Raw genomic sequence first — 25,914 nt, forward strand, 5'->3', positions numbered from 1 at the left:
GGCTATGGATTTTAAATGTATAGAGCCACACTATATGTAACATAGTAAGATATCTACGCAAATGTAATATATATATATTTTTTAAATAAATTATTTTTATTGAACATATGCTTCAGACAGAAAATAATATGGTGTACGTGCTGGATGCCTTGACATATACATCTTTACAGTGGTTCCCACATTTCAGAGTTCCCTCCAGCCCACCACAGCAAATGTAATTTTATGGTTTATGATTTTTTTAAATAACTTTATTCAATGTATAGGATTGGTAGAAATACATTGTGTGGAAGATTATGTGACACTATGTAGGACTGTACACGAACATAAGGATATCATTGGTGCGAATAGAAAGATTTAATATTATGTTTAGAAATGGCAACTACTTTTTTTTTTTTTAGAGATCTATATATATTTCCTATGTACATTTGTTGTTTTTTCCTGTTGTTTTTAGATAGGCTTCATGTGTTATATATGACTATTTATATTTTACAATGACTGAAGGAAGAGAAAAATGTTTCAATGTCCAGAAGAAGGTGAACAATAGAAATGTATCCAACCACAATGAGTCTACAACTTTTTTAGTTCAACCTGACTTTACTGAAAGATTGTGTATGGCGAATTAGTTCACAATTGTATAGTGACATGATTTAGATGTGTATGATTTTAAAGACTAATTACTTAATTTGGAGGGGGTTGTGTCCAAGATGGTGGACGGGTGAGACACATATCTCAGTCTCGCCATCCCGTCACCTCTCCTGCAATGATTTGCACCCCTCCAGCCACCAGTAGCAGGTTCCTGCAGAGCTCTAGTGTGTCAACAGCGCATGGGGCTCAGTGGGACCCGAGATTCAGAGCCGAAGCCCCCGATCGCAAGAGAGCTGCGACGAAGGTCGAGTGACAGCAGCCACTAACCTGAGCGGCGGAGTTGTGGACAAGCCGAGTGGGGCTCTGCTGTCTTGCACTGTCCAAAGGAGGTGGCGCCCCCTGACCAGACCGGAGAGGATTGCTGCAGCGGGAAGCACCAGGCGTGGAGGCGCTCCCCATTCTCTGCACAGTGACCCGCGCAGGTGTTGGAGAGCGGAGTAAGGCCGCAATTGAGTGCTGGGCCGCGCAGGCTGCAGCGGGAGCTAGCGCCCCTGACGAGAGAGGTGAGTAGTCTAGGCCTCTCACAGAGGGAGGAGGCGGTTGGGAGTTACTGCTCTACGGTTACCCTCCCAATGCGTCAGCAACTGCTTCTAGCTCTTCTGCTGAGATTGGAGGCCCGGGAGATTATTGGGGCCTGACAAAGGGAAGCATGGCACGCCTGTGACTGTGTGAGGATCGGGAAGGTGAGAATTAGGGGCCCAGAAGTTCCCCCTCCCCCCTGCCCTTGGGCCCCCGGGATTGGACTGGGCTTTCCCCTTTTTAAGTGCACCGGACCCTGTCCCCTGTCTGTGGAGAGGGGAGGGTGGCGCGTGGGATAAAGCGGGACATGGGTGAGTGCCCCGGGAGTGCATGAGTCTCTGGACTGAAGAGGGGGAGCATCATAGCAAGAGCCCACCAGGCACCCCTCTTAACCTGACTGAACGAGGACCCAGCACTTTGACAACTGGGCACATTGGGCCTGCCAGTGCATTGGCTGGCTCCTGGGGCCTGGTGCCTAAAGGCCTTGTGGAGTAACGGACCAGGGTTCGGAGAGGCTCGGGCACACAGGGGGGTCTACCACTTCCAGCTCATGGAGTGGCGTCAAGGGGTGACCCTCTCCCCGGCGCTGGTTCCCTTAAGTGGAGCTCTAGTTGAGAGATCCCCCCTATGCTGGTGGTGATCACAGGAGGCCCCAGGACCCGGGATCCTGTGTGACAGATGGGCCCTTTCATCGCTCTTGCTGCAGTGGCAGAGACCTACAAATAAGTTTGTTTGCGTAGCCGGGCAAGGTTCTGGAGACGGTGCTCAAATCACGGCAGCAGTTGCGGCACTAAAGAGTGGGGACGCTGCAGAGCTGTCATGTGTTGGGCCCTGCCATACGCTTGCTTGCGGATGCCTTGGGAAGCTGCATGTGTTCCTGCGGCTTTGAGGTTTGTCCTAATAGACCTAAGGGATGGAAATCAAGCTTCTGACTGGACTCTGACTGGACTCCGACTGAGCTCCCTGAACCGTTGGCCATTCTTATTAACACCAATGAAGTGACTGCGTAGTCGTGGATTCTTTGCTGCTCTTGCAGTCCTTGCGCCCTTCCATTCAGACCGACACCATGTCTGTGAATAGAGCAAAAAAAGGATTGATCACTCAAGGACATGTTTGTGAAAAAAGGGGGAAACCCCAAAAGATAAATCGCCTTTGCCTAAGGGGGAGCGGCAGGCGGTCTTGGAGGATGGAGAGAGCCTGGTTACCAAGCCATTCTTTGAATCCCTCTTTGCATCTCTCAGAGGAGATCTACAGGCCATGAAGGTGGAGCTATCCACGGACCTCCGGGAGGTTCTCAGAGACTTCAAGGAGGTGGGGGACAGGATGGCCGCCATGGAAGATCGGAAGTCCAAATGAGAGGAAGGAATAGAATGGCTGCAACTGGAGGTCCTGAACCTTAAGGAACAACACGTAAATCTCCAAACCCACAAAGAATACCTAGTAAATCGCTCCAGACGAAACAACGTTCAGACCCGTGGGGCACCAACTCACTCTGAGGGCACGAATCTCATAGACTATGTTGTGGCCTTTTTCCAACACATTCTGCAACTTGAACAAGTGCACGGAGTGAGGCACCCCAGTCCGGAGCGGGATCCTCCCGCAGATATTTTTGACTACCAGTCAGTCCATTTTAGGGGTCACTCTCCGGTGGTGTACCAAGACCTCTCAAGGTTCAACCTACAAAAACGCAGAAACTTCTGTCCTGTCACTGAGCATTTACGCCAAGCAGGCATATACTACTCCTGTTAGGATAATTTTTCACCTCAATGTAACGCACAAGTTACTTACCTTCGGTAACAATATATCTGTAAGAAACAGTAGTTAGTATTCGATTCCTTACCTTAGAATATCCCCAGGCGTCAAACTGGATCCCGAAACTTTTGCGTAGCAGTACCCTTGCGCGTCGGTAGGCTTCGTCTGCGGCTCCGCGTTCGTCGTCGGGATGACGTCGCCGGAGTACTTAGACGCCGTCCTCGCGCGCTGACGTCAGTTCTTATACATAGCTTTTCAGCGCCAGAAACGCAGAGCCATGATAAAAACCAACACTGGTGCCATGAAACTAGGGCCCTGAAAGGGGATGACCTTAACCCTAGATATAGGTTCGCAGAACGGGGAGGATGGGTGGGGCGGTAAGGTATCTAATACTAACTACTGTTTCTTACAGATATATCGTTACCGAAGGTAAGTAACTTGTGCATCTGAAAGAAACAGGTTAGTATTAGATTCCTTACCTTAGAATAGATACCCCAGCAATACCAACCACGGTGGTGGGCCTGCAAACCAATAATCACACCAGAAAATCCTGGAGAACGAAACGGCCGAAAAAGCTATCTCTCCGGACTTGGCTGTCCAGGCAGTAGTGTCTTGCGAACGTGTGCAGCGAGGCCCACGTAGCTGCCTGACAAATGTCCTGCAAGGGGACTCCCCGATCCAGGGCAGTAGTAGCCGCCGTGGCCCGGGTGGAATGGGCCCTCAGCCCAATAGGAGGCTCCTTTTTAACCAAAGAATAGCACGCCTTGATCCACAGGACGACCCAACAAGAGATGGTTCGTTTGTGCACCGCCCGACCTATCTCGGCGCCCACGTACCCAACAAAAAATTGGTCATCCACCCGGAACTGGCGTGTGCGATCCAGATAGAATGAGAGCGCACGTTTTGGGTCCAGACGGTGGAGCCTCTCTTCCTCTTTCGAAGGATGCGGAGGCGGAAAGAAGGTGGGCAAGGTGATGGACTGCCCAGTGTGGAAGGTTGTGACTACTTTGGGCAGGAAAAAGGGTCGCGTCCGCAATACAACTTTGTCCAGATGGACAGAAAGGAAAGGAGGTTTAGAGGAAAGAGCCTGGAGCTCACTCACTCTCCTGGCAGAGGTGATGGCAACCAGGAATGCAGTCTTGAGAGTAAGGAGACGAAGAGGACAGTAATGAAGTGGCTCGAAAGGAGTGCACATCAGAAAGGTCAGAACAAGGTTCAAGTCCCACTGAGGCATCACGAAAGGAACAGGAGGAAACATATGAGTGATGCCCTTCAAAAACCTATTTACAACTGGGGACTTGAACAAAGAGGGCTGATCAGGGAGCCTTAAGAAGGCGGAAATGGCAGAAAGGTAGCCCTTTAGAGTGCCCAGAGCAGAGCCCTGCTGGGCAAGAGAAAGAAGAAAGAGGAGAACCTTTGAAAGAGGGGCAAAAAGGGGATCCACAGCCTTTGCTGTGCACCATGCCACAAACTTGTTCCACCTGCAGGCGTATACCGATTTTATGGAGGGACGCCTGGCTGCCAGAATCACATTACAGACTGCAGGAGGCAAGTCAAATGGCCTCAACTGCCGCCGCTCAATCTCCACGCATGTAAGTGGAGACTGGACAGGTTCAGGTGGAGGACCCACCCCTGCTGCTGCGATAGAAGGTCCTCCTGAAGAGGCAGACGAATCGGGGGATCGACAGACATGCTGAGTAGCTCAGGATACCAGAATCTACGTGCCCAGTCCGGAGCCACAAGGTTGACTTGGGCCCGGTCGCGCTTGATCTTCTTAAGCACTCTGGGCAGAAGTGGTATAGGCGGAAAGGCCTACAACAGACCGCAGCTCCACTCGCGACGAAAAGCGTCTCCGAGCGAGTGCCGCCTTGGAAATTCCAACGCGCAGAACTGATGACATTGCGCGTTCTCTTCTGTGGCGAATAGATCCAACCAAGGCTCTCCCCACTGCTGAAAGTGGCCTTGCGCCACGTCCGAGTTCAGGCGCCATTCGTGATCCATCCTGCACCGATGGCTGAATTCGTCTGCCCTGGCGTTCAGGGAACCTGCCAGGTGTTGAGCCACCAGGGTCACGCCCTGATATTCCAACCACTGCCAGAGGCGCAGAGCCTCCTGGCATAGGGTCCACAACCCCACCCTGCCCTGTTTGTTGCAGTACCACATGGCGGTGGTGTTGTCCGTGAACACCTGCACTACACTCCCCGGACAGAGGGGAGGAATGCCTTCAGTGCAAGCCGGGTAGCCTGCAGCTCCAGAAGGTTGATGGGGAGCCGGGACTCCCCGGAGACCAGAGGCCTTTGATCACCGCCTCTCCCATGTGGCCCCCCCAGCCCTGGAGGGACGCGTCCGTCACAACTACGTGCTCCGGTTGGGGTAGGGAGAGGGATCTGCCGCTGACTCAATCGCGGTCCGTGATCCACCACTGCAACTGTCTTGCAGTGCCCTCCGAAATCAAGACATGGTCAGACAAGTTGCCCTGATGCTGAGCCCACTGAAACTTCAGGTCCCTCTGCGGAGCCCGCATCCGCCACCTGGCGTGATGCACCAGAAGGATGCAGGAGTCCATCAGCTCCAGAAGCCGCAGCGTCAACCTGACCGAGACTCGGGATAACGGCTGAAAGATCGGAATCAGAGCCTGAATATCCCGAACCCGGTGTTCGGGAGGATAAACCCGAAACTGCGCCGAGTCGAGAACTGCTACGATGAAGAGGAGCTTATGAGAGGGACACAGGTGTGACTTTGGCACATTGATGGAGAACCCCAGCAGGTGCAGGAGGTCGGCCGTAGTCTGGAGGTGGCTGACGACTGTCTGGGGCAAGCCCGCCTTCAACAACCAGTTGTCGAGGTAGGGGAAGACTGAAACCCCAACCTGCGCAGATGAGCTGCAACCACCGCCATCACTTTCGTGAACACCCGTGGGGTGCTGGTAAGGCCGAAGGGGAGCACAGTAAATTGAAAGTGCTCGTGGCCTAGCGTGAACCACAGGTAGCGCCGGTGGGCCGGCAGGACGGGGATGTGGAAATAGGCGTCCTGCAAGTCCAACGCTACCATCCAGTCTCCTGGGTAGCTAAGACCTGAACCAAAGTCAGCATCTTGAACTTCTCCTTCCGGAGGAAGCCGTTGACGTTCCGCAGGTCCAAGATAGGGCGTAGGCCCCCTTTGCCCTTCTTGGGAACCAGAAAGTAGTGGGAATAACACCACACCCTACTTCTGGCCCAGGAAGGCGCGCGATGGCCCCCTTGGCCAAGAGGGCGGTAACTTCCTCTCGCAGAAGATCCAAGTTGGATCCCCCGACACGCGGTGGTACTGCAGTGGCATGGCTGGAGAGGTCACCTCGAAGCGGAGGGAGTAGCCCCTTCGGACGATTTGCAGCACCCACCTGTCCGAAGTGATGGTGCGCCAGTGAAGGAGGTGATGGCAAACCCTGCCCCCCACTGGTGTCGTGTGGGCCTGAAAGCTCGGACTAGGAGGGCTTTGAGCAGATGCTGCGGGGGTGGATGTGGACTGGCCTCGCCGTTGTCCCCGGGCACCGCCACGGCGGTTACCACGTCCGCCACCACGTTGGATGTTAGTCTGCGGCCCGTGGCTGGCAGGACGTGTGGGGGCGCCCCTTTCTTGGACACGAAAAGAGTGAAAAGCAGCAGGCTGCTGGCGCGGGGCCGATAGGCCCAAGGACTTGGCCATAGACCTGAAGTCCTTAAAGCGCTCAAGCGCACTGTCTGCCTTGTCGCCACAGAGGCGACGGCCATCAAACGGCATGTCCATAAGGGTGTTCTGGACATCAGCCGAAAAATTGGCGGATCTCAGCCAGGCGTGGCGACGAATCGCCACTGTTGTTGGCTTTGCTCTGCCTAGCAAGTCTGTTGTATCCAGCACACATCGGATGGAGTACTGTGCCGCATCTCGACCCTCCACAAGGGTTTGGGCGAGTTTAGTCCGGGCCCCCTCCGGACATTGTGGCAGCACAGCCGCGACTGTGTCCCACATAGAGTGGGTATAACGGCCCAAGAGGCACACTGTGTTAACTGACCGCAACCCCAAACTCAGTGAGGAGAACATCTTCTTTCTATACTGTTCGTACCTCTTGGATTCCCGATCGGGGGGAGCCGTCCGGAATGCGGTCTGGGAGTTAGAGGCCTGTATGACCAGGCTCTCGGGTGTGGGGTGGGTGGACAGGAAGCAAGGGTCGCCCTGAGCCGGGTGGTGGCGTCTGGCCACGTTCCTATCTACAGGAGGATCTGTAGCGGGCCTGGACCAGGTGCCCAAAAGAACGTCAGGTAAGACCTCATTAAACAGCAACAGAGGCTCCGAAGAGCTTGCTTGCGGTTTAAGGACCTCAGTGAGGAGGTTAGTCCTCACGGCCGCGACAGGGAGTTCAAGGGATAAGGCCTTGGCCGCCTGCGTCAACACTACACTGTAGGCAGCCCCCTCCTCCGAAGCCACGGTAGGAGGGGAAACAAAACCAGTGTCTGGCGAAGTGTCCAAACCACTGGCATCCCCTAGTTCACCTGCCCAGTCCTGATAAGGCTGGCACTATCCCAATCCTCTTCGCCACCCATCTCCTGGTACTCAGGGTCAAATGATGGGGCCAGGTCATGGAAGTAAAAGTCTCCCATCGGCGTCGAGAGCGGCGTCGCTCCGGTGCCGGACCCGGATCGAGGGGAGGACCGGGGACGACGTCATCCTGTGACGGCGCTGGGGGCGACACCCTGGGGGCCGGTGCCAGCGAGGTCGTAAGGTCGACCAGCGACGACCCGGATCCGGAACCGGATCTGGCGGGGCCCTGCGGCATCGGGACCGTAGTCGCCGACGGCGCCTGGGCCGAAGCACCCGGCCCGCTTGGGCTCCCAGTCGGGGCCGCTTGGCCCGGAGGCGCCGCAGAACCCGACGGAGGACTGAGCGACCTCATGGCCATGAGGAAGGCGTTGATCTTCTCCTGTGTCGCGTTCTGCCCAGGGACCGGAGTGTATGGAGCAGGCTGCGATGCCCGCGGCTCCGGCGGAGCCGCGTGGGCGGTGTCATCCAAACCCCCGGCCGCGTCGGGCGAGTCACAAGAGCGATATCGCTTCTTCGACTTCTTGTGCCTCTTACCTGAGGACTTGGAGCTCGAGGAGTGGTGTCGATCCTCCGAGCCGTGATGACTCCGGCCCCCGACCGGTCCCTCGACCTTCTTCCGGACCGGGACCTCGAGCGGCGTGGGCTGACTGCCGGAGCTTGAGGCGCTTGCAGGACCGCTCCCGCCTAGCCTTCGACGTCAAGGTCCGGCAGTCGGAGCACGACTTGTCATCGCGGTCGGGCCCCAGGCAATGAAGAGACAGGGTTTGAACCTGGGCATCCCTACCGGCACCGTCGGAATCGTTCGACTTCGAAAAGTGATCAAAAATGATAGAAAAAGTTTAGTCAAAAAATGACTAAGGGTACCACTTTTTCCGGATCGGCGCTTGCTGGTGCGGAAAAAAGAAGAACTGACGTCAGCGCACGAGGCCGGCGTCTAAGTACTCCGGCGATGTCATCCCGGCGCCAATGACGGACGCGGAGCCGCAGACGACGCCTTCCGATGTGCGAGGGTACTGCTATGCAAACGTTTCCGAATCCAGTCTGACGTCTGGGGATATTCTAAGGTAAGGAATCTAATACTAACCTGTTTCTTTCAGAGGCTACACCAATTAAGATCCCTCAGAGAGGCCTGTCCCATACTCAGCATCGTGGAGCCCTCGGAGATACTGTGCAAAGTCAACTCCCATGATAGCAAGAAGCTGAAGAGTTCTGGATGGAGTAGCGTTAAAGGAGTTCCTATCAGACAGAAACCAAATTCTGAAACCATGGCCAAGGAACTCCTGTCCATACTTCAAACTCTATCCGGGAGACCACTCTCAATGAAGTCTCATGACGATGAAAGGACCATCTGAGATCATTTATAGCTGCCAGGCAGGAGGGCTTCAAGGCGGTGGGTTTGGAGAGGGTGACAACCATGAAGGTGCCTTTCTCGATATCCTACTCTAAGATCAGTGCTTCTTTGAAGATGCTCTCTAACCAACTGGACTGTCCACAACTGGACGACTGTCCACAACTGTTGTTCCAAGATGAAGTTCCATTTAGTGTTCTTAGATTGTATTTGCCTGGTTTTTTTTCTGTTTACTCCTCCGCACCGACTGCATTCAATGAGCCTCTGCAGTGGCGTTTTTGTGATGCACATGGAGCCTATGGTTCAAAGAGTCAGGGCTAGCAGGTCTTAGGGATCCGATTTGGCACTGATAGTCATACCATCAGATTATACGTGGATGAAATGATCTTATCTTTGACGGACCTGATAACCTCGCTACCATCCCTGCTCGCTTAGTTGCGACTATTCAGTGAGGTGTCAGGGTCTAAAGTTAACCTTAAAAAATCCCAGACCCTGAACCTCTTGGTAACCTCGCCACACAAGGTCTAGCTGGCGTACGGTTCCTGTTCGTGTGGGAGGAGACCATACCATATCTAGGTATACAGTTAGCTTCCACGTTGGCGAAGACATGGGCGGTTAATTACAGGGCCCTTCTTGATTAAACCAATAAGATGCTCTCCTCGTGGAGCTGTCTGCGATTGGCATGGACTGACCAGATTGCCGCAGCCAATATTACTTTGCTTCTGCGTATACTTTACATCTTTCAGACCATTCCACCTACCCCTCCGCCGCCTGTCATGCGCACTCTGCAAGTAGCCACCAACCGATCATCTGGAGTGGCAGGAAGCCGCTTATCCACATCTGTCCTGCACAAAAGCAGAGGGAGGCCTCAGGCTCCCCCTAATCACACAGTACTTTCAGGCAGCGCAACTCCACTATATTGTAGAGTGTAAGTGCCCCCTCTCTGAAAAACACTGGTCTTCATGGACCGGTTGATTGCCAGTGCTAATGTATGGCGAGAGGTATGGCTCCCTCGCCAGCACAGGACGTAGGAGTTGTATTTATTCCTGGTGACCGCCATAACATTGAAGGTACGGGACTCTGCAGCCTTTAAAAGATGTGGAAAACACCATGACCTGTTTCTAGGACTATTGCCATATACCCATTATTTTATCTTCTTAACCTTTATTAATTGATTTCTTGTCACTTTCGGTTACATCCTTGTTACAGATTCATAGATGGCCTAAACAGTTCAGTTCATTCAGTGCTCATACCTTTTTCATTACCTGTTGCATTTTGACCTTCCTCACAGAAACCTTGACGAACGCCTCCTCGGCACCCGACATCGCCATTGCCATCCCAGACGGATACAAGATCACCCGGAAGGACCGCGTCAACAAGACTGGAGGAGGCATCGCCATCGTACACAAGAACACTATCCGCGCCACAACAGACTCCAACGACACCTTCTCCGCCGCAGAGCACCTCCACTTCCAGATACACATCTACCCAAAGACGACCCTCAGAGGCACCCTCGTCTACAGACCCCCGGGACCACGCACACAATTCAGCGAAGACATCACGGACTTCATCAGCCCGCACGCCCTCCCCTCCTCTGATTACATACTCCTAGGGGACCTGAACTTCCACCTGGAGAACAACAAGGACCGCAACACCACAGCCCTGCTGGACAACCTTGCCAACCTCGGACTCAAGCAACTGGTCAACACCCCCAACCACTACGCCGGCCACACGCTCGATCCAGTGTTCTCATCCAGCAAGCACATCACCTTCAGCCACTCCACCGGACTTCACTGGACCGACCACAGCTGCGTCCACTTCAGCTTCAGAAGAACCACGACCCACCACCACCCGCAACAGGTTCCTCACAGGAGCTGGAGCAAGATCACCGCCGAGCAGCTCACCACCTCCCTCAGCCAGAACCCACCCGTCAGCACAACGGACCCCAACGAATCAGCCCGCAACCTCATGCAATGCCTGACCGCCTGCGCCGGCGTCCTCGCACCACTGAAGAACCCCCCCAGCAGACCCAGAAGCAAGAAAGCCCCCTGGTTCACCAAAGAACTCAAGGAATCCAAGAAGAACTGCCGCACCCTCGAGAAAGCCTGGCTCCTCGACCAGACCACAGACAACATGACCGCCCTCAAACAAGCCACCCGCAAGCACCACCAGCTTATCCGAACCACCAAGAAGAAATCACTGAAGGAACGACTGGACACCAACGCCCACGACAGCAAGGAACTCTTCAGCATCGTCAAGGAGTTCTCCAACCCCAGCACCGGCAACAACAACATCACTCCTTCACAAGATCTCTGCGACTCTCTCGCCTCGTTCTTCCACCGCAAGTTCGCCGTCATCCACAACAGCTTCGGCGCACCATCCACGCACCCAACCGCCGAACCAACGCCCCCCACCGCCACCCTCCACACCTGGACCACGGTGACCACCGAAGACACAGCCTGCACGATGAACACCATCCACTCCGGATCTCCAACCGACCCATGTCCCCACCACGTCTTCAACAAGGCCGACTCTACCATTGCACCCCAACTCCGGAACATCATCAACGCCTCCTTCAACACCGCCACCTTCCCGGAGAGCTGGAAGCATGCCGAGCTCAGCGCCCTACTGAAGAAACCAACAGCGGACCCCACCGACCTCAAGAACTTCCTCCCCATCTCGCACCTCCCTTTTCCTGCCAAAGTCATCGAGAAGACCGTCAACAGACAGCTTGCCACCTTCCTCGAGACGAACGGATCCCTCGCCCCTCGCAGTCCGGTTTCCGAGCCAACCACAGCACCCAGACCGCCCTCATCGCAGCCACCGACATCAGGACCCTGCTCGACAATGGGGAAACAGCGGCCCTCATCATCCTGGACCTCTCTGCAGCGTTCGACACTGTCTGCCACCGCACCCTAGTTCAACGCCTCAGCAACATCGGTATCCAAGAGAAGGCACTGGAGTGGATCATCTCGTTCCTCGCCGGAAGAACACAGAGAGTCCGCCTCCCCCGTTTCAATCCGAGGCCACCGAAGTCATCTGCGGCGTTCCACAAGGATCATCACTCAGCCCCACCCTCTTCAACGTCTACATTAGACCTCTTGCAGCTATCGTACTTCAACACAACCTCAACATCATCTCCTACGCCGACGACACCAAACTCATCCTCTCCCTCACCAGAGACCCCGCCACCGCCAGAACTAGCCTACACGAAGGGATGAAAGACGTCGCGGAGTGGATGAAGAACAGCTGCCTGAAACTGAACTCAGACAAGACGGAAGTCCTCATCCTGGGGCCATCGCCCTCCGCCTGGGACGACTCCTGGTGGCCCCCTGCCCTGGGCACCACTCCCAAGCCAACAGACCATGAACGCAACCTGGGCTTCATCCTGGACTCCTCCCTCTCGATGACCAGACAAGTCAAGGCCGTCTCCTCATCATGCTTCAACACCCTACGCATGCTCCACAAGATCTTCCGATGGATCCCGATCGAAACCAGGTAGACGGTCACCCAGGCACTCGTCACCAGCCGACTGGACTACGGAAACACTCTCTACGCCGGAACCACAGCCAAGCTACAGAAAAGACTCCAACGCACCCAGAACGCCTCCGCCTGACTCATCCTGGACATCCCCCGACACAGCCACATCTCCGGCCACCTGAGGGACCTGCACTGGCTCCCCGTCAGCAAGAGGATCATGTTCAGGCTCCTCACCCACACACACAAGTCTCTCCACGACCTAGGCCCCAAGTACCTCAACGACCGCCTGACCTTCTATACGCCCAGCCACCAGCTACGTTCTACAAGCCTCGCCCTCCCTGCCGTTCCACGCATCCGAAGAGCCACCGCCGAAGGTAGATCCTTCTCCTACCTGGCAGCCAAGACTTGGAACTCCCTCCCCATCCACCTTAGGCTGACTCAGGACCATCTCGCCTTCAGGAGACAACTCAAAACCTGGCTGTTCGAGCAGTAGCAGACCCCTTCCCCCAAGCGCCTTGAGACCCTCCCGGGTGAGTAGCGCGCTATACAAATGTTATGATTGATTGATTGATTGACCTTTGTTCTGTGTTGGTGCCTATCTTTATCCTTGAAACTTGAGTGCATAATGCTCAGTAGTTACTGCTTCCACAGCCTTTTAATTACATATGCATAATGGGCACTTCTTATGCAAATACTTAATAAACATATTTTTTTTCAAGTCAGTTACAGTTAGAATGGTAAGCAGGAGCATTACCACGGCTCCTCACTGGAGATGAATCTGGGGAAACTCGGAGATCTGGCTCATAGCTAAGTAGACATATTTTTTTTTAGATTAATGATACAGGGGACACAACAAACTTTATCAACTGTAACCGTAATGAGTAAACTCACAGCCATGACTGGAAGAATAATGTGGGAAAGACTAATGATAGATGACTAGATTAACATGAAAATCACAGAGCTGGTGTAGGCCAATAAGGTGTTTCAATCACTACAAGAGTCGGGGTAGGTGACATCTTAAACTTTTTTGCGCATTAGAAGTAGACCCATACTTCAAGTTAAAATAATTATTTTATGAAGTGGGATCAGACAGAGATTCTGAGTGAAGAGAAGTGAGGGCCATATTGTCCAATTGAAAGAACCTATGGGTAGTCTTGTAAGACATTTAGGGCCAGATGTAGGTAAATCTAATTTACCGACTCATAAATACTGAATCATACCGAATCGGTATTTATGAATCGGTAAATTAGAAGGAGGGCGATGTAGGTAATTTTTTATTTTGAATTACCGAATCTGTAAGATTCGGTATTTACCGAGTCGGTAAATACCGAATTGGTATTCCCCATTGATTTCTATGGGCTTTGGAGTCCATAGGAATCAATGGGAAATACCGATTCGGTATTTACCGAATCGGTAAATACCGAATCCAGCAAGGGTGCAGGGGGTGTCACTTTGACTGTTAAGATTTTTGAGAGGGACCCTTTAAAACCAGGGGAATAGGGTACTGTCACACAGTGTAAACAAGAATATCCCTTGGCTCAGTTCAATAGTTATTGAAGCCCAAATACTCGTCTTAGACGCAAACAACCCAAGGTTAAATCATAAACATGGCAACATACTTTGTATGAAAATATATAAAATATTTTATTAAAACAATTCACAATTTCGAAATGTAAGGACACAACACTTAATAAAAATAGAGTTGAACGACTCTATACAGAAATTATAAAAACATCACCACATCAATGTATTACAAAACATGAATGAAACATATATATACAATATTAATAAACAATTGATCAAAAGGAAGACCTACTCAAGTTGAATAAAGACATCAAGGAAAGATGTTTGGTGGGAGAGAAATTAAACAAACACAGACAGTCACAATTTGTCATTGAATTTTGCACATTAAATATCCAATCTAACTCAAACCAAAACCCGACTTCTTCTCAATGTTCTTGGGGTGAGTTTGGTAGTTTAATTGTGCACTAGTATGCGTCGACGCGTTTCGATGGCCTTTTTTAGATGAATGCCATCTTTATCAAGACTTGTAATCTTGTTTATGACTCTCCTACAATGGCACTGGATGGTTGCCTTTGTGCATAGATCCTTAAATCATCTTTCTTGTGAGGTATACAGCTCTACGCATTTTATATTGATGATTGATATTGATAGTGCTCAGGGACGATTTTGGCCTGTAAATTGTGTCCCCTTCGGAAAATGTTAGTCCTGGTTGGACATCCTTGCTCTTGAATTGAAAGATGTGGGAGCATAGATACAATCACACCTGAAAAATTGTTATCCTCAGCTTTGTACTTTCGTTCCTTTTTGCTTCCTGTTTGCTGTTTAACAGGGGTCACCCTCTATTTACTTCATGTCCTATTAAAAAACAAGTGAAGGGTCTTGGGAACGGGTGGTAGTGGCAGGGTGCCTAATTCCCTCTCAGGAAAGCTGGCGTGCCTGTCTCTCTGTTTCTGTTCTCGTTCCGCCCGTCCGTATCACTTCTGGCTTGTTCTCCGTCTTCCGAGAAAATGCTAAACACCCTCTAGCACGCCAAGTGCAGGCATATGTGCCATATGGCACACATACATGCCCTAAGGTCATGTCTGTGTGTCACATGGCACAGGTGTGCATGCACAGATGTGCATGCACACCTGAATTCGGTATTTTACCACCCAATAGGATTGGGTGGTAAAATACCGACTCTTAAGGGCCTGTGGCCCTCTGTGGAGTGCCACCTACATCTTGATTTACCGAATTCGGTAAAATTACTGATTCGGTATTTTACAGAATCAGTAAAATTACCGATTTGGTAAATTTACCGATTCTGTAAAATAATGGCCCCTACATCTCAATCACCAATTACCGGTCGGTAACGACCGAATTCAGCCGTTACCGACCGGTAATTGGCGACCTACATCTGGCCCTTAGACTGTCTGGGAATTTTTTTTTGCCTCTTTAGTGCCAGGCTAATACCTAAATACAGTATTCGCTAACTGAAAGGTGACCAGTTAACCTTTGGAAAGGGTCACTCTCTGAGTGGTACTATGAGTGGCACTTTGTGTTTTTTTTGTAACTTTTGATTGATAGAAGCTAGAAATAATGGGTATTTTGTGCAATCTGCAACTGCTTCAGCAGATTGTGCATTATGTGTTAAGTGTGGTAAATCCTTAGTTATGCGGAAAACGCTGCACCCACAGAATTACATAGTTTCAGTGTCCAGGTCATCATAAAAAGTTTCAAGAATAAAATGTCTACGTTTGCTGCATCTGCAATTTCTGGTTGCAACCAATATACAATTGAAGACACCATTTTATACATTTTATCACTAGAACTACGACTCATCCTGCATCTATCTGTATGTAAAAAACATTCTCCCTCCAAAAACCATGCACATTTTCCCATCCATGACCACTTACGCTTGGTTGATCTTGCTAGTGGGTTCTGAGAAAGCATTGGTTGGCTAACAGATTGTGGATGAGAAGGCTGAGGTGTAGAAACTGGCTGGGAGGACCAATCTGAAAAGAGAAAACATTTCATTATTAATAAAAGATTTAGCAGAGAGAAGCAGTAACAGATTAGAAAGGCATTAAAAAAATGCACAGTGTTCATGAGTAATCCATTATCACCAACCTGATACTATGAGCCCGCTTGTACATTCAACCAAAAGTAGTTTAGTTCAACAACTTTCCTAAGATATCCCATGTAAAGAGGATGTACAAGAAGAATCCAGGCTACACGGAGTGAGAGAACATCAAACTAGCAACTTACCTCTGAATTTCTCAATCAACGACCTGATGCAAAAAGTGAAAATATAATTCTCCCTCATAGAATTTTTTATAATACTAAATCATGGTCTTAAAACACATTTTAACTAGATCCTTTAAGGATACCTTAAATAGAGGAGTCAAAAACATTTTTGTCTTTTTTGTTTTATAAATAAAGCCAATTCAAATCTGGTCATTATAGTACATTTTTGGGACATTATACATCACACATCTCTCCATTAGCATATTTATGCCATAAGATACAAAAATGACATGTTGATAATAACAAACTTTCCAGTTACCCAAAATATATCGATAAAAGCCTGAAGATAATAAAAGCAGCCCCAATTAAATACAACTATGGCTAAGCAATAACCATAGTAGGGGCTCTCTGTGCCCTTCTTGTCATACACCAGGCTCCCATGATGTAACTAGCCACAGGATTGTGCATGGTTTGTGACTCTGATCTGGTGCCAAGTGCTTCTGTGCACGTTGTAATCGAGAATTGTTTAAACAACATAATAAGACATTTAGTACGTAAACGCTTAGTCTTAGTACTTAACCTACCCAGGGATTGTGATGAATTCTCCCTACAGAGAATACTTCAAGCACTGCTCTCAGGTATGATTCTCCTAAACGATTGTGGTTTAAGCACAACCAATACAAGACCGGGGCTAGTGCTATAAGCTCAGAAATAGGGACCAAGCCCATTTCCGATTATTAGGGAAGGAGCAGTGTGCCAGGTCTTAAATGTAATAGCGATCTCAAACATGCATTGACAAAGCCAATAGGTCTCGCCTTTTGGCTTTGCAATGCTTTTTGATGACTCTGTTTAGCATTTAAACAGTGGTGTGCAACGCAGGGGGGCGGGGTACCTCACTCCAAATACGAGCGCTAGAGTTAAGAGTAAAAACACAAGTTAAAGATTTTAGGCATGGAAAGTCCAGAGTCACAGACTGTTGAGCCGACGCTTAACTCAAGCCTGGTTCTTCAGCTCTAAAGTCGGTAACTGTGGCCGGTAGCCACACCCTCACTTACCAACTGGGAAATGCTGCAGGTCGGGTGTAGTGGTCTCTAGAAGTGCTTTATTAAATGATTTGTTTCAATCCTGACGCACTGGTAAAGGCGTCACACTGGCAGGCAGGCTCGGATCCTCTTTCTTGATATATTAATGGGGCTCGGTGCAGTATTGATGGTCTGAGGTGAGCGGCTCTCGCCGCAACGAAAAACCAAAGCTGCCGTCCGCTGCCTCAGAGCCAATCAGACTCACTGCTTGCACAGCTGGCAGCGGGTACAACAGTCAAGGTGCCACCCCGGGGATCAATGTGAGAGCCTGTCGGGAACTCTGGTTCTATTTGTTTACGGCTGAGATATACCAATTGGTGCGCAGATCCTTAAAGCTACAACGCTGTCAACGAGCAGATAAACAAGCATTAGCAATGCAATGGACTCCGTGTCCTTCACGTTGCCTCTAGCCATGTGATGCTTGCGTGTTTGCTCTTTAGAAATCCTGTGCTTTATGAAAGGACACATATGGTGCACATAAGTAAAGGTCAAGCAGCTCAAGAGGAGTGGTGGGGGTGGGCAAAGGGAGAAAAGGGGGAGTGGTGCAGAGGATACAAGGAGGCACAGCAGCTACCGCCCTGTGCGCTGCTGCACGCTCCCGCAAGCAAAACGCAGTGGGAGTGAACCTTTCCAAAAGAGGTGGGACATGCACCCACCTTTAGCCATATGCAGGCTACAATAACAAAATGACACAGGCAACAACCAACCCGATGGGCGGGGGGAGTCAGACCCACACAGAGTAGTTAAGAGTGCTTACAAGAAGCCTCGCAGAGAAGCGCATGCGCGCTGCTCTAGGCTCGACCTAAAAAAGCAGGCCTCCCTGGCAAAGTCTGTCTTATCTGCCCACAGGAGCAAATGTTGAACTTGGAGGAGGTTTCAGAACCCTACTTTGAAGTGGAGGTAAAAAAAACTCAGCTCTCATGGTCTTCGGACAATTTTCTTTTTTTGGGGGGGGGGGTAATGTGACACAGGCTTTACAGGAGCACATTGTCTACAAAGCCCTGGTGCAGCCATCCAGGGATCATGTGACCTGGAAAGCCAATGAGCTCCGGGATCTGTATGGGATACTCTTGAAACTACGTTCAGCACGATGAGGACAGTGAATGCATCGACTTAGTTATCCACAAATATATACATGTACTTTCCTGTTGTTTAGTCCCCTGAGACATCATCTCATAGACGCTTGCAAATGGCTGCCACCAGGCCTGAAAATTCTACTAGGTCTCCAGCATTAACCTTTGTATCCTGTTCTCCTGTCCTAGAATGTCTGCTATCTGCCTTTTGTTTACTGGTTTTGTAATGTTCTTTCTCAAAATGAATGAATTGCAAATTCCATGCAGTATCGTGACTAGAACAAGTAAATGCAATTACAATTAGAATTACTTGTGCAAATTATGAGCCGGACAACCGTTCTCTAAGCCACAGGTTAATTGGCCTTTATCTTCCCGTCTGTCACTGGCTTTATTATCGTTCGGTTTCTTAGCCACGATGGCTTTGTGTGTCTAATGCGCATCTCAAGTCTCAAGCTGCGTGGCTCGTGTGGTTTGGTGATGACGAGAAGTTGTCCCGGCGTGCGTTTACATACAGATCTCCCCTTTAATTACCGACCGAGGTGTCCTCCTCTTATCAGGCATCAAGGGGGGCACTACATGCCTTCATGGTTAAAGAAATACGCCGAAAGGGCTGATAGAACTTGATTCCTGATAAGAAGAGGACACCTTGATGAATAACTTACACTTTCTTCTTTGGATTACCTAAATAGGAGATTACAAGGAGAGACAGTGCGGAATCGAACGGGATACTGCGTTTGAATTTGATTGTGCTATTGATATGCCTAATAGGCATTGGATTTACAGAGGAGATTTTTGAGGTTTTATTAGTGTATAAAGATTGCTCAGCATCCAACTGTCGGTTGAAGATAAAACTTCCCACAAGTTTGAGTGCTGCCCTGAAGAAGCCCCATGTGAATAGGGACGAAACGCGTAGGCTGTTTTCATCTTGGATTTGTCATCCTGTTTTATCATAACATTTGAGTAATTAAAGAATAAAGATGATGAAAAACAATCCAAATTTGAAAGTATTCAGTGTGTTATATGACAAATAGAAGTTTTTTTGCTGTCATTTATTCTAAGTACAAGCATGTGTATACACTTTGGGATTTATATGAGATCTTCTTAGACTCTTGCATGATGAACTCCTCAAAATTGTGGAATTTGTATGTATATATATTTTCTTTTTTGCGGTTGGCCCAAAGGAGTGAGCATGTTCAAAAACGTCTGGGACAAACGGTGTGCAGGTAAAGTTTAGGCCAGAACAGATATTGTGATACTGACTGGTTTTCGCTTGTCCAAATAAGTGTTTGATAGTTCTGTGGTGAAGTATGTCCCTCCATTACTGGTTTTCTCTGCGTTATGGCGAGTCTAGTGAGTTGGTGCTTTGGAAATTTCAGTCTTAAATATAAGATAATAAGTTAATTGTGCATGTCACAACAACCTTCTACTCATGGGTCTAGGGAGGTTAACTATTCTCCCTATTAATATTCTCTGTAGAAAGAGTAATTAGGATTGTGTTTGAAACAGTCATTAATAATCTGTCTTCCCCGTCTTTCTGTTGTTAAAAAATGGGCAGTTTTTACATTTAATGTTGCTTCCTTCGAATTGCAGTACTTGTCTGCTCCATATATGGAGAGGTGGGGTGCAAAGGGAAAGCCATGTCATCGTAACATGCCTCTAGGCTGTAATAGCACTAGGTTTGCAAATTTGGATTTTAGTCTTCACTTTCGGTTTTGGGCATAAGGCAAAGCAGACACACTATAGGTTTGCAAATATGGACTTTTCTGGTGAGTTTTGTTACTAGGTTTGTGACCTTCAACCAATCTGACTTTAGGGAAGAAGATGTCAACAACCTATGGTAAAAAGTCTGCATTGAGTAGGTTACATCTTGGGCAAGTGTTCAGTACAGTAGGGAATCTGTGATGTAGGCATTGCAGCACCCGATAAGTTTGATGTACTGTATAAGGTTGTGTTGTATCAATTTTAATCTTATATTTCTGGGGACCCTGGCTGAAAATCCCAAAGTGAAGCAGCATTCAGAGTGTCATTTGTGTCCATTTATGCCTCAGTGGTCATGGGGCCATATGCACAACTGTTTTTAATAGTCACAAATGGAAAATTGGGCCGTTTGTGACAGCTAAAAAGGATTGTAGCATGTACAAACCCTATTTTGCAAATCGGTAACCTTTTACCGACTGGCAAAATAGGGTTTGCGAGTAGATATTAGGAAGGCGCGTGCCAAGGGCGTCTCTTCCTAATAGCGAGCCGCAGGGGGATGCATGATTCTTTTGTGACCGCAAATCCGGTTGCAAACCAATCGCAGTTACCACCAACTTCAAGCTGGTCGTAATCCATTCCCATAAGGGAAGGGGTCCCCTAGGAACACCTTCCCTTTTTGTGATCGGGGAAGCCAACATCTTTTGACCACTGCCTGCCGTTAAAAAATTATAAGAAAACATTTAGTTTTTTCTCTTTTAAACGCAACCCCAGTTTTCCTTTAAAGAAAATGGACTGTAATTTAAAAAAGGTGCTTTATTCAAAATGCAAAACCAGACCTGGTGGTATACTGTCCTCAGCAGGCCACCATAACTGTGTAATTGCCCATTCCTAATGGGTCCCAAATTAGGACCTGCCTCATGAATATTGATGAGGCAGGTCATTTGCAAACCCTTTTGGAATTGCTTAATATGTCTGAGACACATTAGTACATACCATTTTGCGAGTCGCCAAAAATCGCAATTTGCAACCCACAAAATAGTATGGCCGTCCATCTGGCTCCTTATGTGGTCTAATACCCTGAATGGCAATAAAGAGTTGTGCTTAACTTCTTAGATTCCACCGTCTGAAAGGTAAGGCCGGGACATCATGCTTCCGGTGGTTCTGTTATCCTCAGTCCAGTTACATCGACTAACTAAGAGAGGCATACGTTTGAACTTGGGCTGTGGGAATAGATTTTTGTTCCCCAAAATTGTTAAACATGTGGAGTGATGTGTTGTCAGACAAGTCACCTTTTCTGGAGACACCCGATTCATTTCACAAGTGCCTTTGCAGTTTCCCTAAACCTACGGTAGCACCACTACAGTAAGTCTGTGGTACATGAAGGTGTGATTGTTTGAAGCAGTGCCTCCAGTAGTGACTGGCCATCTTCACAAGGTGTATGTGAATGTAACATTTGCTCATTAAGTCAATCATCACCTCCAGGAGTATTGCATTTTAGGATAGCTAATATAAATACATTTCTCTACCTTTATTTCTATGAACCATTTCCATACCAAATGAAGTTGAGCAGCTAAGCAGTAAACATTTTAAATTTGGAATACCAGGGCCACCTTCCTCCAGTGATGGATGTATTTTTTTCCAATGTCATTCCATATCTTCTCCGCTCCAGATCAGATATATCATTTCAAAGTTAAGATTTCAAACTGGGAAATGATTACATTCAGATTTGTGAAGAAGTGCAAATTCGTTTTGAGCTTAGTCTCTTGGTGATATTCCCATCTATTACCTTGGAGTCTTTATTGCAGATCTGTGTATTAGTATTTAAATGTTGTTCTTTAAAATCTTAGGGGCAGTGTATGGGGTTCTTGTCTGCCCATGTTCTTAACCAGTCTAAGTGGAAATAGGCATGATTATTCATTGTTCACTTGAAAGCTATACACTTTGGTTGGCTGAAAGCATCTGAAGGTAGCATAGGTAAACCAGCTCATCACCTGCTTACAAGATTGTTTGCATGCAGCCGAATTATTGCCCAATACTGGCTCTATCGTTAATGCTACCAGGGGCGTGACAAAACTGAATTTCCTTTCACTCATGACATAATTATGTAAAAACGTATGTGGATAGTTACACGATCGAACATGGGTTCTGGAATAAGTAGGTTGCCCTATATCATGATTTCCTCACCAAAGCCCATCTCTCCCATAACCATTTTTTTTTAGAAATGTATTTTTATCGCAGCATTAGAAAATACACAAACAATTGTACCAGCTGCCTTGTCAGTTACAAACATTCCACAAACGTCATGAAGTAAGCATCACAGCCGTTTAGCCGACATCCCGGAGGTCGGGCGGCGATAGTTCTAAAATGCTAGATACAGACCTCCAACTATGAAACAAGGACAGCATCTCGGCAGGATGAACTAGCGTCCGCTTTTTATTTGGAAACCAACCCCCCCCCCCCAATCCCAACAAAACCCAATCCTATGAGGGATCCCCTCCTATCCCAGCCACACCCCCCCCGAATCGCTACTGGTGTGGGCTCGGTACTATAAAAACGACTACTAAAAGAAAGGGGAACCTGTAGGATCCATACCCTTCCATCCACGTACCACATGGAACTACATGCAGAGCTCTCCTTTCTTAATCCTCTTCCTGTTCTTGAATATTGCTAAGTGTTCTTACTAGTTCCTCCCATGCTCTCGCCATCTCAAGACTCTTCTCATTAGTTGTGCGGGCTGCCTGTCGAAGTCTAACGGCACTTTCACTGCGGGCCCATTTAAGTAGCTCATTCGCCCACCTCCTACTAGATGGCCCCTCCTTCGATTTCCAATGCCAGGTTATCTCCCTCTGTGCTAGTATGAGACCTAAATCAATGAATTTACTGGTAATCTTGGTGTTTTTCGTGTGAGGAAACCAGAGCGGCAGACAAGTCGCCATATCATAATCTATCTGCCGATCAGTAACTTCATGTAGAAGCTCCCCCACTGCAGTCCAATAAGGCCCTATTTTCGGACAGTCCCATAACATATGCTCTAACTCCACTTCCCTCTCCCATAACCATGAACAGGTAGTCCCAGTAAGGAGTGTGAAAGGCTTTTTCTATTTCAATGGACACCCTACTGGTAGCTGGGTCACCGTAGATGTATTATGTAACAAATGGAATAAATGTTTGATTATAGGATACATAATTCTTTTCAGCAAAAAGCCCAACCGGTCGGAATGTATCAGATCAGGTGGTACATTTGTTAATCTGTTTGCCAGGACCCTCCGAAGAATTTCCCAGACTTAGTTAAGTAGGGGTAAAGGGTCATATGAGGTCACATCTTGTGGATTTTTACACCACAGTGGCCTCTTTTATTTTATGGGCTTTTATGCCTCAAATAAAGATATACAAGATACCATAGTGGTGTTGGATCAACACATTTCTGAAGTGGGGGATAAAAATCAGTTAGGAATCCATTGCTTCCTGGGGTAATTTTGGCAGCCAATCCCTTGACTGCGGATTTAATATCCCCTATTGTTATGGAGGCATCTAGTTTTTTGCCTATTCTCTCACCAATCTATGTAATTGTGCTGCTTGAATATAATTTCTCAACTCAACTGGGGAGCCTAGGGTGTGCTAAGCCTTCAGTTGCAGGTAGTATACTGCTACAGTCAAATGTATTTCAGTTTGGAAAAGCAGTACATCACAGTTTGGATTCTGTTGGCTGCTATGGAAGTATTCGGCGTCATCAAGAAACTCCAGGAGACGTTAATTTAAATAGGGTGCCATTGCTAAAAATTCATAATAATTCAACAAAAACGTTTCCGTGTTAGTTGTCGAACCTCAGTATTTCAGGCATTCATTTCTTCCAAAGCACTCAATTGCTTGGTTTTCGTGTTCACAAATCTCTGTTATCTTCTTCTTCACCCTCTATTACTCTTTTACAGGATTTAAGTGAACAACTCTTTTTTTCTAGAGTAAGAGTGTAACATTGTGCTCCTCAACTGAACCAGAGTTAGCCATGCATCCTCAAGATCTTCAAGTATCAATCCTATGTTCTCACATTCGGAAATCATTCACTCACCTAACAGCATCCGATGTACTCGATGTATTACACATGCCAAACCTTCTGGGTCTCCTCATGATGTGTCCCACATGTGATAAAAGCTGTAAATATCCCAGACTACTATTTGGACCTCCCTTTTTAAGTGTTACTTCGACACAGGCATTGTTCCTTTAGACTGCTTTTCAGTGTAAATAAATCGCACATGCCTGCTGTGTTCAATCAACTCGTCTTTACTGCTGCCACTGTACAAAAAAGGATGTTACTGACCTTTCTCAAACTAAACTCATCTATGACTTAAGTTTTGCTGACAGCTCAGAACATTCCTGTATGGCATGACCATGATTTGCTTTTGTCTAGTGATACTTCTCCTACCTTATTTGATGAAGTGCACAACTTGGAAAATATTCTACATCTAGAACCACAACTATACTTATCTTTGTGAATCGTATAAATTGTATCCAAGTAGTTATTACCCTGGTCTAGTCAAGACTGGGCTATGATAGTGGTTTTATACCTGGGTACCTATGCCAAAGTTCTACATAAGCTGCAGTTGATTCAGAATGCTGAGCCTGAATTATGAAGGGTATGCCTGCAGTCATTGAGCCAACTCTCTGGCACTTTTCGAGTTACATTCCTCATCCTCTGCATTCATACCAGAAGCTGTAGTCTGACATCCTGGCTTCTGCTATCTGTGCACAAAACATCCACTGAAACTACTGCAACTTTCTTTTCAATGGATGTTTATGTTCAGCATATTCATGTTTCTGGACATGTGTTGCACTATGATGTGACAAATTGATTTTCCCTTTTCTGTGTGACTCAAATCATTGTTCAGCTCAATCCTGTGCAGTGAAAAAATATGACTTTGTCCTGTGTAGCACTTTCTGTTTTGCCTGGAAGATGAGTATGTATTTGACATTTGGAGCGGTTTGTGTTTTGCTTCAAGCAAAAAGTTGCATTGTAACTGGACCAGGCATCAGGGAATATGAAAACGGTGTTTTCTACTCATAGTGGGCTACTGGATCATGACCTTTGCAGAAGGTGTTCAAGATCCCTATAGTTTAGTAACCAGCCACAACAGGGAATGATCTGGAGGCATCACTGTGACGCTCTGTGCTTTCTCCAAAATAAAGAACCGAAAAAAGCCAGCAGGTTCCATTTACTTGCTCAACCAGTCTTCCAAGTGTAATAACATGCTCTGCTATTCAATCTTTTGAGGTAGGTCAATGACTCTTTTGTTTTTCCTTCTGGATAGAACTGCAGAGTCATTTGCTTTGTACTTCAGGAACCAGACTCACTCCGGTCGCTCTTAACATGTTTGTGTAGTTCTCTTAAAATTGGGCACACAGCCATCAGTTGACAAGATGGATACAGAATCAGCTTCTATCTGTGACAGTTTCTTTCTGATCTGCTTGCACGAGGCCCAGATCTAGAACTCCTGGGTCTATTTTTCGTTTCACTGCTTTCTTGAATTCACGAATGGAGTGTAGAATATTTTCATGTCTATCCATTTGGAAATAAGGGAGATACCACCATTTCAGCAAAGTTTTGGGTAGTCATTTCATCTAGCGGGCCACTTTCCGCAGTTGCTGGCACTGGCGGACATTGAAAAGTTAGCTTCAGGGATTTGCTCTGGTCCATCTTATTGAGGTTAGTTGTGTTGCTGCCGGCTATTCTGGTCCCATAAAGCACATCTGCTGTGGTCACAAGATTCTAATCTTGCCTTCGATAAAAGGTGGTCTCATGTTCGTGTCATCTGCACAATGGTCTAGCTACTACCAGAGTTGGCCCAGTAGACGGGAACAATTAACTGGTCCAGTCTCTTTACTGTAGGGCCAATGCTTTGTTTTGGTTGGGATGTTTTACTGTTTCTTAGCACCCTAACAACCAATGGCTTTCCTGGAAGTTCTGTCTCTGTGGCCTGTGGTGTATCAAAGAATCTTTTCAATCTGACTGAGTCTA

General features: G+C 48.1%; 1 protein-coding gene across 2 annotated transcripts in view; it reads right to left on the minus strand.

Moving 5' to 3' along the window:
- ICA1L (islet cell autoantigen 1 like) overlaps positions 1 to 25,914 on the minus strand; it is a 455,070-nt gene that overhangs the window by 40,662 nt on the left and 388,494 nt on the right. For both annotated transcript variants that reach the window (XM_086955269.1, XM_086955268.1), the window contains one exon: positions 15,721 to 15,819. In XM_086955269.1, the coding sequence (XP_086811395.1) occupies positions 15,721 to 15,819 (99 nt within the window). The remainder of the gene's footprint in view (positions 1 to 15,720; positions 15,820 to 25,914) is intronic.

This window comes from Lissotriton vulgaris, chromosome 2_1 (genome assembly GCF_964263255.1).
Source record: "Lissotriton vulgaris chromosome 2_1, aLisVul1.2, whole genome shotgun sequence".
Classification (NCBI taxonomy): domain Eukaryota; kingdom Metazoa; phylum Chordata; class Amphibia; order Caudata; family Salamandridae; genus Lissotriton; species Lissotriton vulgaris.